General features: G+C 40.2%; 1 protein-coding gene across 1 annotated transcript in view; it reads right to left on the reverse strand.

Annotated features, from left to right (window-relative positions):
- Positions 1 to 13,656, reverse strand: part of RYR2 (ryanodine receptor 2) — a 754,552-nt gene that overhangs the window by 325,874 nt on the left and 415,022 nt on the right. The window contains 3 exon segments of the mRNA XM_021072683.1: positions 4,789 to 5,030; positions 6,808 to 6,941; positions 7,291 to 7,409. Coding sequence (XP_020928342.1) covers positions 4,789 to 5,030; positions 6,808 to 6,941; positions 7,291 to 7,409 — 495 coding nt within the window.

Below are 13,656 nucleotides of genomic sequence, written 5' to 3' on the forward strand. Positions count from 1 at the left end.
ACTGAACACCGTCAACTTGTAGAGTTGTTACAATGATTAAATTAATGGCTTAAGAAGAATTCAGTCTCAGACACAGCAGATAGTTATCTCAGTCCCTTTGTTAAAGGCTCAATCTGCTTTGTTTTAGAAAATAAAGATATAAAAGTATAATGACAGCAAAAATGTGAAATTTGTGCACTATTAAGAAACAATATAGGTCAATTGGTTTGTTGTTATTTTATGACATATTTCATTCAAGATCTTGGTTGACTTCTTAAGCAGGATACAATAGGATGCAAGCTGAGGTATGAAAATGACTTTTGAGAGAAATGCCATTTCCTGCCCTGGCCAACCTACAACCTATACCCATTCTTGCCGATGTCACTATGACCTATATCCATTCTTGACTATGTCAGAACTCTTTTGCTGAGCAGTCCCATGGGGATACTGGAAGACAAGAAGTAAGGCTCTCTCAAATACATATGCTCACAAACGCAAACACAAAACTTCCCAATTTAAGTAGAGGGCAAAATAAATTTGATGACACAGCTTTGCATTTTTTATGACACCTTTTAAAAACTTCTACCATGCCAAGATTTTTATCAGCAGCATATTTGAAATGCCAATGTGAAAGCACATCTACCTTTAAAAGTGTGAACATTTTTAATGTGACCAATATTCAAATCTGCAAGTGATAAATTCATCATCAAATGGTTCCTTCAGAATTCCCTGAATATAATAAAGTCAGTTTGTTTGCTAAAAAAAATCACACAAAACCAACAGAGCTCACAGATAAAGGTCTGTATCCTTGTTTGCGTCAAGATCTGTGGCTGATAAAAATGTTATGACACAGACATTTACTACAATATACCACTCAATCTGAGGGAAAGTATTACACTCATACTAATGACTATCTGAAAGTCACCATGGTAAACTGTTTGCAATGCCTGCAACAAACAGGGAAGAGAGATAAGGTCACTAGCGACCAGCCTAAGGCCACAGTTTCAATGGGACTCACATTATTGAATCCCCCAGGAAGCATTTTCAGGTTGCTTTTATATAAACTCATATCAAATCAGAGAACAGCATTCCTGTTCTCTGTTTTAGCCAGAAAGGAAGACAGCAATGGTCTGACTTATAGATCATGAATAGAATTCTTACCTGTCCTTCCTGTACTGTTCTATGACATTACTCCCTAAATGCACCTAAATTTTTCACACATTTGGGCCTTACAAACATGGGATGTGGATGCTCCAAATCCACTTCTCATTCACAGAGGGGGAATGTAGCAACGCTGTGCAAAGTTTAAGTTGGGAAAATAAATGAAGACAAAAATAAAAACTTTTGCTGCTGAGCCACTCTCCAATCACAGAAAGTTAAGTGTTCTATCCTAAAATCACAGATATTTGATAATTTATGATTTTTTTTGGGGGGGGGGCACACTTGTGGCATACAGAAGTTTCCAGGCCAGGGATCCAATCTGAGCTGTGGTTGCAACCTAAGCCTCAGCTGCAGCAACACCAGATCCTTAACCCACTGTGCCATAGTGGGAACTCAAGATATCTTATTCTTTAAATTCGTCTTCCACTAAAAAAGAAAAGGAATAGGAGAGTGGAGCCAGGAAGAGTTTGCGAATTACAATGGATTTAATGGTCAGTCAGTAAGAAGCCAATTAATTTAGATTTGTCTTTGTTGATCACCAATCTAAAATTAGCAACAGATTCCAGTGGCTGGAGAAAAGGGAGCTTTCAATTACAGGCATGGAAAACTGCATCTTTTTTTTTGCCATTTGAAAAAACCAGTCAAGTATTTTCTCTTGATACAATGTTTCAAGATGATTTGCTCCTGAAATTCCACAACCTATACTCCCTTCTGTCATATGTGCATAGATTCACTGAATATTTTTGTTGCTCTCATCACAGATACACTGTCATGAGACACACAGCACAGAGAGTTCACTTCCAGAGCTCTGAGTTCTTCCTATGTGCTGACAGAAAGAGCTTCAAACTCATGCCAATATGAGAATGGCGAAGCAGCATTCTACAGCTAAAATTATTAAATGCAATTCAGTGCTGTTTTACCAGAGTAATGTTTTGTTTTTCCCCTAATCTCTGCGTAATAGAAAACCAAGTGAACATGTTCCATTCATTCACCTTGTACCTATGTCATGTGGAGCGACACTAGGAGGTGGAGAGAGAGGATAATATCTGGGGGATGATAATTAACACATATTATGAAACAGACATCAACCCTATTTCATGTCTGCAGGTCTTCTGGTTAGTGCTCCCTGTTTTGTTTGGTAGGAAAATTCTGAAATGGGTATTGTGACTTTGTTATAGGCTTCAAGTTCCCTTCAAGGAGATTAAACCCAAAAGCCTCTGGCATGTCACACTGTAATGCCCCTTCCCCGACCTCGACCAGCCTGAGTTGCTCATTGCCCACTAGGGAAGGAATGTCGCCCATTCCTCAACTTGCCTCTATATAACCTGTCCCCCATGCAAGTAAGGCATCCTCTCTCAGAATCAATCAGAGGATCAAAACCTGCCCCCATAAGGAGATCAAAATAATATACGGTACAGGAGGGTTTGGACAGGAAATTAGTGGGCATGACGCAGGAGAATAGAGGTCCCCAAATAGGTCTGCGCTATAGGAATATAAGGAGAAACCCAGTTGCAGCCAGGGCCAGTCCCTACCCCAGGGCAGCCTGCTCTCTCTGAAGGCGTAAATGAAATTTGCTGTACACTGCTACCTGACTCTTGATTGAGATCAAGATTGAGGCCTCAGATGCAACCAGCAGGAGTGTTTCTTGTTTGGGATGACGGACTGGAACGGCTCATTAAAAGAGCCCAGGTCAAATCTAATATCCAGCACAAATGAACATCTCCACAGAAAAGAAAATCATGGACTTGGAGAATAGACTTGCGGCTGCCTGACGGGAGAGGGAGGGAGTGGGAGGGATCGGGAGCTTGGGATTATCAGATACAATTTAGAATAGATTTACAAGGAGATCCTGCTGCGTAGCACTGAGAACTATGTCTAGATACTCATATTGCAACAGAACAAAAGGTGGGGGAAAAAATGTATACATGTAAGAATAACTTGACCCCCATCTGTATAGCAGGAAAAAATAAAATTAAAAAAAAAAAAAAAAAAAAAAAAAAAAAAGAGCCCAGGTCAGAGCTCTCACACTGCAGTGCTGGTTCAAAGGCGAACTCCCTCTGACCCAGAAGTGCTCCTGTCCTGAGCTGATCGCTCCTGCCTGGGGAGACCACCTGCCTTCTTCCCTGTACAGCAAGTCCACAGGGGCTCTATCCCAGCGCCACTACAGCGCTTCTACGCCTGCACCTCTAAATCCTTGTTGTGTGTAGGCAAGGACCAAAGGAGAGATGGCACAGAAGGGAGGAACCTGACAACTTTATGCTGAGCAGCACAGCACACATACGTATAACACAGACCACCCTATGGCCAGGGCCCCAACCAGCACCAGTCAGGTTGGATGAAATATCCAAAATACAACCTTCTCTCTGCCAGGCTAGCTGTGAGCTACTGGCACTGAATAAAGAAAAAATGTAGTCAGTATTGTTAGATACAAAACACATTTATAAACTCATTACCATAAACTCTCAGGTTTAATTAAATTTAATTTTAAAATTTCGTTTTGTAATTTAAAGCATTAATTTCATAATTAAAGTTGTTCATAATTAGGGAGTTCCCATTGTGGTGCAGTGGTTAACGAACCCAACTAGGAACCCATGAGGTTTCGGGTTCAATCCCTGCCCTTGCTCAGTGGGTTAAGGATCCGGTGCTGCCATGAGCTGTGGTATAGGTCACAGACGTGGCTCGGATCCCACGTCGCTGTGGCTCTGGCGTAGGCCGGTGGCTACAGCTCCGATTGGACCCCTAGCCTGGGAACCTCCATATGCCGAGGGAGCGGCCCAAGAAATGGAAAAAGACAAAAAAAAAAAAAAGCTTTTCATAATTTAATTAAGCATTAATAAATGACTGGCACTAGATTTGCCCTCAAGAGGCACAGGTCAGCTTTTTGTGATGGAAGGAACCTCTCCGTATTTTTATATGGTAAATGTGTTATAAAATGTGTTGGGTTCCATCTAAAGACAGCTTTATGAAAACAAGGACATGTCTGCAGAATTCAAATAAACTCTAATATCTACATAGTCAAAAGCTAAACTTAAAGCCAATCAAAAATATACCTTTTAATAATCATAAAAAGAGTATTATCTTGAAATGTATATATTATTTAGTTTTGATATATGTTCAACCATCAAAGCTTAGCATTGGTAGTTAGGGAAATGAACTATACATTTATTCTTAAACAGTTCCACACTTCCGAAACAAAGCATCATTTGATTATGAGCTGACTTCTCACAATACATCTCACAAATTACAGATTCCTGACATTACATATCTACCAGGAGGTGGAACTTAGTCTATTTATTCCAATTATTTTCCAGGGTTTGTGTTTGGTTCTTCTTTATATTGAAAGCCAACATTTCATACACATGAATTAAAGCAATATTTTTGCAGTTGATTCATGAATCAGAACACCACTTCTAAAACATATTGTTCTTATGCAATAAAGTTTTTTAAGAGATATACTAAAACTCTAAGAGTTGTCTTTTTCCTCTGTGCAATTTTGCTTTTTACTTAACACTCTCACTCACCTTTTCAGTGTTACATTTCTGAAATAAATGTATCTGACAGGAGCAGAACCAATAGCTTTTAGAAATGTATGGTGAGGGCAAAAGATTTCCTCCAAGAACGCCATGAAAGGAAATGAACTGTACTTACCTGACCAGAGGTGAAGGCCATCAAATCCATAGGAGAAGAGGTCATCTCCAACACCATTTCCACCCCACTCTTCACCCCCTCCAGGGTAGGGAGAGTATCCTTCCGTGGAAGCCCAGCCCACTCGCAGGTGAGTGGCTTCGGCAGTCACAAACGGCTCAGTGTGGTCCACCATCAATTCATAGTACCATTTCTTGTACTGCGCAGACCCTTCGCTGACACCCAGAAAAATATTGGGTCTCATGCTTTAAAGAGATGGGAACAGTATGCATGTGAGAAAATATGAATAAACCTTTCATTGCCTTAACCTATACTGTGTTACACTGAACGGGAGTCCTGCTTCTTGAAGATGTGACATATCAAATGTGTTTCTTTAAAAGTATTCAAATGAATGAAACAATCACTGAGGTGGTCTGTAGTGACAGCCAGACTTACAGTTAACATTCAGTGAATGGTGTTTGTTTTTTGGATTACTTGGCAATTGTAACTCAAGGGTCTAATACTATTTTTCCTTAATTACTCCTCAGCGTGTTTTATATCATTCCCCACGTTTAAGGGGAGGCACTCAAGATATCATGTTTAAGATAGCAAGCCCTCAGAATTAATGGAATTATTATTTATCTGAGACATATAGATACCTTCCTAAGCTAAGCTTTGTGTCACACAGGGTATGAGGCTGAAGCAAAGTTATCATCATGAAGGAGCCTAGGTGAGTAATCATCTGTTATTCTCTATGCCTTGCTGTGAGAAGAGGAATTTCTAGTTAGTTGTATTTAATTGTATTTCGTGAAGTGACTTTCACCCTAAGTTAATACTAGGGATTAGTGAAGGTCTCAGTAAATACCACTCATTAACAGCAGGTTTGCTGTATAAAGAACCATGTAGGAAGTCCTAATCTCAAAAAAAAAAAAAAAAATAGAACATAGAAATATACACTAAACCATACATTTTTGTTTGAAACAGGGTGATGTGGCAAGGATCTCCCAGACAGCTGCTAAATACAGTATATCAAAGTTATTTCTATCACACAACATATTCTTAATTATACACTGTAATGATAACAATTATTTTTATTATTATTTTATATGCGGAAGGTACTACAACATGGTAGTTAAGAACTCAGTCTCTGGAGTTAGCCCTGAGTTCCATTTCCAGTTCCAATATTTGAATCTATAAAATGTGGATAACAGGGAGTTCCCGTCGTGGTGCAGTGGTTAACGAATCCGACTAGGAACCATGAAGTTGCGGGTTGGATCCCTGCCCTTGCTCAGTGGGTTAAAGATCTGGCGTTGCCATGAGCTGTGGTGTAGGTTGCAGACGCAGCTCGGATCCCGCGTTGCTGTGGCTCTGGCGTAGGCTGGTGGCTATGGCTCTGATTAGATCCCTAGCCTGGGAACCTCCATATGCTGCGGGAGCGGCCCAAGAAATGGCCAAAACAAAAACAAAAGACAAAAAAAAAAAATGTGGATAACGGTGCAAACACAAACAGTGCAGAATGCATGCAGAGCACTTAGCACTGTGGCTGGCACAGTACTCAGTGAATGTCTGATACCCTAAAAAACAGATCTAACTGAAAATGCAGTTTTCTTGGTTATTTGTGGAATTTATTATATTTTGAACATTCTAATTCAGTGTTTTTATTACACACAGTAAGCATTTCACCACTGGTATTGAAAGACATAGTGGTTTTAGCTATATTCTAAGAAGGTGTAAAACATAATTACATCTAACCGTATCCCTCTATAACCAGCTTGCCTCTGGGGATGATAATGATAATTTGGCTACATATGAATGCGAATGAGAGCTCATACATTTTTTTGTAATGAATGTGTGTTTTTCTTGTTCATCTCTTGTTCTTATCCGATTGGTAGAAAGATTCTTATATTATTTATTGAGGAAATACGTAAAAGATTCTCATAAAATAAAGAGACCGTAGGATGTTTTAGCCACAAAGCTGGAACATGCATTTTTTTGTTCTTGTTGTTATGCTACAATTTGGTGACAGGGTCTCTCTGGACCAACCTGCTGACATGGTTCACAAGGCGTGTCTGCAATAAGAGGTCTCTTCCTGGCAGGAGATTGTCACAGATGAGATGCTGGTTAGAACGGACTGCAACTCCATGGCAAACACAGAGAGAGCATAAGACGTCTAGAACCTGAAAAGACAAATCACTTCAGTTGACTCTCATTCCCTTTTCAGATTCAGGTATCAGCAGCAATTTCCACAAACACAAACACTCCCTCCAGTTACCTCTGACTCGGTCATTTAAAATAGGACAGTATTGTGTCCCCATACTTTACAACTTTCCTTCACACACACAAACAGAGAACTGTTCTCTTCCCCACTGATTTGAAGCATAAACACTCAACAATATCACATGATTGGAATTAAAAGGTGAAAAACATGAAAAATTTGATCCACCACCTTTTAAACGTTTCCTCACTCTAAAAAGATGTTTTAAATTATTCCAGGCTTTGTTTCTGGCAATAAAATGGTTCACTTACCTTGTGATTTCTCCCATGCTTGTCTAAAAGCGAGATAATGGACTTAATATGTCCTTCTTTAATAATATTAAGAGCCTCTGGACTTTCTACTAACACACAGTGTAAAACTTCAAGAATACCTAAAGACAAAACAAAGAAAGGGGGAAATACGATTATCCAGTCTACAATGATCACTGTCTTTCCTCTTTTCTGTACATTGATTCAGGTGTTAACTGAACCTAAAATGATTATTATGTGCCCAATGCATGTGTCACCGGGCCCCGCTGGGAGACAATGCGGATCACCAAAGACGATGACATGAGAGAGGACAGGCAAAAACAGAGTTCACCTGAGCAAGTGGGTAATTCTGCCTGGAGAGTTACGAAAGAGAACAACGCTTCAGTGGCATCTTAGAGAACTCATCCACAACCACCTTCCTGACTGGGGAAAAAGGTGGTAAGAGCAAGAGAGACGTCTTGAAGAGAGAACATAACTGAGGGGCTTGAGGGTTCAAAACCCATAGGGGATGGGACAGGTAGGTGAGGGCCAGCTTATGAAGTTTCTGGATGCAAAAGTGCAACCCTGCAACAATGCGCCTTAACCCATGGGGATCATTACATTCTCTCGAAGGTCTATTTATTTATTTATTTATTTGGCCAAGCTCACAGCATGAGGACGTTCCCAGGCCAGGTATCGAACCCGAGTCACAGCAGTGACAACTCCAGATCCTAAACCTGCTGAGCCACAGGGAACTCCCTCTCCTGGAGGTCTGGAGTAGGAAATGATTCCTGATTTGCAGAAAAGAAATATACAAAACCACACAAAAATAGAAAGAAATATATAATATACAAAACCTGAATGAGAATGATGATTTTAGGCATTTGCCATCAGAGAAGACAAAATGGAATACATGCTTTCTTATAATTTAAAAAAGAGACCAGATATTAAATCTTATTATCAGGATTTGTAGCGTGAACCTGAAAAGCTAATTAGGTACATATGGGGAGTTTCTTAGTGGCTCAGTGGGTTAAGAATTCGGCATTGTCACTGACGTGGCTCTAGTTACAGCTGTGGCACGGGTTCGATCCCTGGCCCAGGAACTTCTGCATGCTTCAGGTGCAGCGTAAGAAATAAATAAATAAAATAAAATAAATGGCCGCCAAAAACATAAATAAAATAAATAAATGGGTACATGTGCATTTTTTCAGGGCAAGCCTGAAATGAATGTAGTTCATTTGTAGCAATTAGACATGACATTAGAAAACATGATCTCTGTCTGAACCTAGATCATACTGAGAAGAGTCCCAGAGGAACTTCGTAGAAAGGTTTATTTGTTTCAAATGGAGATCACTTTCTGGGAAAAGAAATGTCAAATGCTCAGTTTCACAAATGGTAGTATAGAGAAGTAACTCACTCTGTAACAATCTACACTTGATCCAAACCCCAATCCATTCTAAGATAAGGCCTATTAATGCCAACTTCTTCAACAGTAATATAGTTATTGGAAATATAAATGTACAATTGGTGAAAAAATACTCACAAAGATAATTTAATTTTTGGTGTGGTTCAAAATCTGTTGCTATGGTCCAACAGTCTGTGCCCATGCTCATTAAAAAATCAAAGACTGCAGAAGTTCTTGTTGTGGTTCAGCACGTTAAGAAACCAGTATCTCTGTGAGGATGCAGGTTAGATCCCTAGCCTTTCTCAATGGATTGAGGATCCTGTGCTGCCAACAACTGTAGCTTGCTTCCAGTGTTTCTGGGGCTGTGGCATAGGCCAGCAGCTGCAGCTCCAATTTGACCCCTGACCTGGGAACCTCCAAATGCCATAGATGCAGCTGTAAACATAAAATAAAATAAAAGATAGAAAATAATACTACAACAGGCTGATAAAGAAGATCTTCATATGGGTATGGAAACTATTTCTCCTATTACTAAAAAAAGTAACAAAACATTCATTCCAAGCTAAAAGAAAACAGAATAACAGAAAGGGTAAAGCATTTTTAAAAGATCAGGCTTATGTTATTCTGATTTGTTTTTTTGTTTGTTTGTTTTTGGTCTTTTTGCCTTTTCTAGGGCCATTCCCACAGCATATGGAGGTTCCCAGGCTAGGGGTCAAATCGGAGCTGTAGCCTTCAGCCTACACCACAGCCACAGCAACGCGGGATCCGAGCCGCATCCGCAGCCTACACCACAGCTCACAGCAACGCCAGATCCTCAACCCACTGAGCAAGGCCAGGGATCGAACCTGAAACCTCATGGTTCCTAGTCGGATTCGCCAACCACTCTCCATGACGGGAACTCCTGATTTGTTTGTTTTTTGTTTGTTTGTTTATTTTCTCCCTATTACTTAAGACTATGTAACACATGACTGCCTATCTTTGTAACTAAAATCGTACTGTGTATACACACCTATTACTGGACAAATCTTCTTGGCACTAAAAGTATGACCCTGCAGCAGTGCATCCTAACTAATGATTTCATAACATCCTCCTGGAGGTTTACAATAGAAAATGTTTCTTAGTTTGCAAAACAAGAGAAACATACAAAATAATCTAAATGGTGCTTTGGATTAAAAAGGCAGAGCTGCAAGATTATAATGACAAAGCTCTATAGTCCACAGAGCCTAAAATATTTATTATCTGGATTTTTGTGGAAAGTTTGCCAATCTCTGCTATAAAATATAATCATCAAGAAAGGAAAAACAGAGAGAAGATCAAGAAAAATAATTTCTTTTTGTAAATAAATATTCATGAACACCCACAGCATTCATAAAGCTAAATATATCAGAAAAGATAAAAGTCTAGATTTTTGGAAAGAACAGCATATAATCAAAAATGCAAAAATGGCAACATTAAAATAAATCCCTATTTTTTTCTCATATTCAGCCTGTTCTCATGGAAGGGTTTCAGAGTTTTGGGTTTAACATTAAAATTTTTTTTTCAGTGGGGCCAAATCAGATGCAACAAATAAATGCTTAGTTTAAAAAAACTGACTGCCTCTAACTCTAAACATAAAAAGTCAGAGAAAACTACTTGTTATTTTAACTGTTGGTATAAACTGCAAATAAACTACTTTTATTTTTTATAGTAAGAAATTCCTAAAAGAAAACAAATTGGAAACACCAGTAGAGTCATTTTCAAAAGATAAAGACTAGCTAAACTGACTCTATAAGGTGTATATTTATATTATGCTGATGTATGCCTCAAGCCCTTAGGTGAAACCTGAGACAGAAACTTGATGCTTAATGTTATAATAGCAATAGCTGATTAAAGATGATTTGAAATTTTAATTCTAAATTCACTGAATAAGTCTCAGAAAGGGCAATAGTACATAATGCTTAGGGTCAGATTCTCAAAGGAAAATTTTAAAGCTTGGTAGATCAAATCAGGATTAGTGGAATGAAAGAATTATAAACATGCTACAAAGTATAAAAAAACTAAAAACCCACTCAACCTGGCAAAAGAAAAAAATGTGATTTTATAAGTTTAATAAATGTATAGAAATGACTTCTGAAAATGTTAATAATGCAGAAATACATAATGTATAACAAACTTTCAAGAGTGAACACAAAGTTGCATATATATTTGGATTGTAATTAGATAAAATATATTTATTTATATAATATGTATTTCAAAAAACATCAGAAATTATTATATCAGATGTTAGTACTTGTTACTGGTAGAGTATGCAGTGGACTCTTGAACACTCCAGGTTTGTAACAGAGCAGTAACCTAATGAGGCCTTTCCAGGCTAGATTCCCACCCATGTCCTTCACCTGTCTTTGTCTGTTCAAAACTTTTAGTCAAAGAATAAATTTAACCAGAAAAGTGAGCAAATGCAGAGAGAAAGGAAAACAATCAAGTAAGACAAAAACGCCTTAGCCATTTGAAATCAAGGAACTTTAGTTCTTCCTTAAAGACTATAGATCATATTCTGAGCTATGTCCTTTAGAGCTGTTTTGCAGATACTGAAACCCCTACCAGGTGGAGGAAGTCAACTACGTGCTGCCTACAAGCACGTAGACCCCAGACAGGTTAGAACCAGAAGGTTGATGATGCTGACTCCCAATCACCTCACCACCAACCAAGCAGAAAAATGTCTACAAGCTGATCGTGCCTTGCTCCTTGACACTACCCATCCCCACCTCGCCCCCCGACCCCACAGGGGACAGGACACAGTCCTTGAGGTACTAGCCTGCTGTGTTCCCCGCTGCCTGGCAAGGCAATAAAGCTGTTCTTTTCCACTTCACCCCAAACTCTTGTCTCTATGGTCCAATTCAGTGCCAAAATGGAGAGGCCAAATTCCACAAAAAGTTTTGAACTGTGGAAGTTCACTTATATGCAGATTCTTTCACTAAATATTTACTACAGAGTCACATGGTCCATGGCTGGTTTGATCTGTGGATATGGCTGTGGATACATAAAATTACACATGGATTTTCAACAGCAGAGAGGGTTGGCACTCCTTAGCCCCATATTGTTCAACTGCACTTCTCTTCCAATATTCCACACCTTCTATGTTACATACAACTGTCAAAATGAGAAATATTTCTCAGTTCTGGTTCAAGGTAATGACATTGGAAGATCCTAAACTCACCTCTTTCAGGGACCCACCAAGTCTACATGTGTATGTGGAACAATTTCCTCTGAAAGAAACTAAAAAACTAAGTGAATCCTACATACCAGATAAACACACCAAAAACTCCCACACTGACTCAGGGAAGGAGGGGCTGAGATACAACCTCACTATAAATCCCACTCCCATGCATCTGAGAGAAGGCCTCCCAAACATCTAGCTCTGAAGGACAACAGGGAGCGTGTTCCTGGGGCTCAGAGAGTATAGCAACATGGGAAACAGTTTTTAAAGGGGCATCAGGAGCTCATCCACACCAGGGCCCAGAAAAGAGGCAGCCAACTAAATCTCTAGTCTTTCTGTGAAACAGGCTTATCTGCTTTTCTTAAAGCTTTGGCCTGAGGGGCAGGCATCTAATTTAACACCAATCTGGAGGCCAACTGAAATTCTCCCCAGAGCAAGAGGTCAGCGGGCACTGCCTTTGTGCGCATCCTTGACTTGCTCCAGCTGGCTCACAGCATCTCCCAAAGGGAGCTCTTGTGCAATACGGGTCCGGTTTTGCTTCCACTCCCCCCACCCCACCTCTTCTGTGGTTCAGGCACTGGCAATAACCCTTCATCACCTGGCTCTGGAAACCAGTGCGGCTTCTGGCTGTGTGTTCCATGAGACTCATGGTTTGGAACTGGCCACCCCCTGCCCAGGGCACAGAATAGGGAGAGCCAACTGAAACCACCCTCAGTTTTCCATAAAAGAGGCCTATTTGCTGGCTTTCCACCTCTGGCCTGACGGGAAAGCTTCTGGTCTGGCCCACCACCAGAGCCCCCTGTCATCTGTGCCTCTGAAAAAGAAGCTTGTGCACACCTGTGATGCATGGGCTCTTGTGGCTGTGAACCAAAGGGCACATCCCTTGACAGCTGGCACTTGTGCCAGGGAGGCATACGTTCAAGGCTTCAATGGGACAATAGCAAAGAAAGAAATAGTTCTTAATCAGGTATCGGCCTGGGATTTGATGGAAGGAGCAAACAGAAATGCATCTCCCAGTCTTCCCCCACAAAGAGGTACATCTGCATACTTTAACAGCTGCTGCCTAAGGGTCTGGCTCCCGCTCTCACTCAGCCTGAATCTATGTTCTGAGATCCTCCCCTCTGAGATAATGTCAAGTCCTGGCACACCCACAATACCTGGGAGCCACTACAAGTCAAGAACACAACCATATGCTGCCTACAAGAGACTCACTTCAAATATAAGGACACACATGGATTGAAAGAAAGAGACGGAAAAGGAAATTTCAGACAAATGGAAACCAAAGAAACCTAGTATAGCTATACCTATATGGGACAAAATAGACTTTTAAGACAAAAACAGGTCATGACATAATGATATAAGGATCAATCTAACAAGAAGATACAATGTTTATACATATTGATGCACCCAACATAGGAATGCCTGAATTTATAAAGCAAACATTAACAGGCCTACAGAGAGAGAGTAATACAGAAATAGTAGGAGATATTTTTTTATGTCCACATCTGCAGCATATGGAGGTTCCTGAGCTAGGGACTGAATCCAAGCTGCAGCTGCAACCTGTGCCACAGATGCAGCAACACCAGATCCTTAACCAACTGCACCAGGCCGGGGAGGGATCAAACCCACACCTCAGTAGCAACCCAGGTCTCTGCTGTCAGATTCTTAATACACTGTGCCACTGGAGTTCCTGTCATGGTGCAGTGGTTAACGAATCCGACTAGGAACCATGAGGTTGCAGGTTCGATTCCTGGCCTTGTTCAGTGGGTTAAGGATCCAGCGTTGCCAT

Source organism: Sus scrofa, chromosome 14 (genome assembly GCF_000003025.6).
Source record: "Sus scrofa isolate TJ Tabasco breed Duroc chromosome 14, Sscrofa11.1, whole genome shotgun sequence".
NCBI classification, from domain to species: domain Eukaryota; kingdom Metazoa; phylum Chordata; class Mammalia; order Artiodactyla; family Suidae; genus Sus; species Sus scrofa.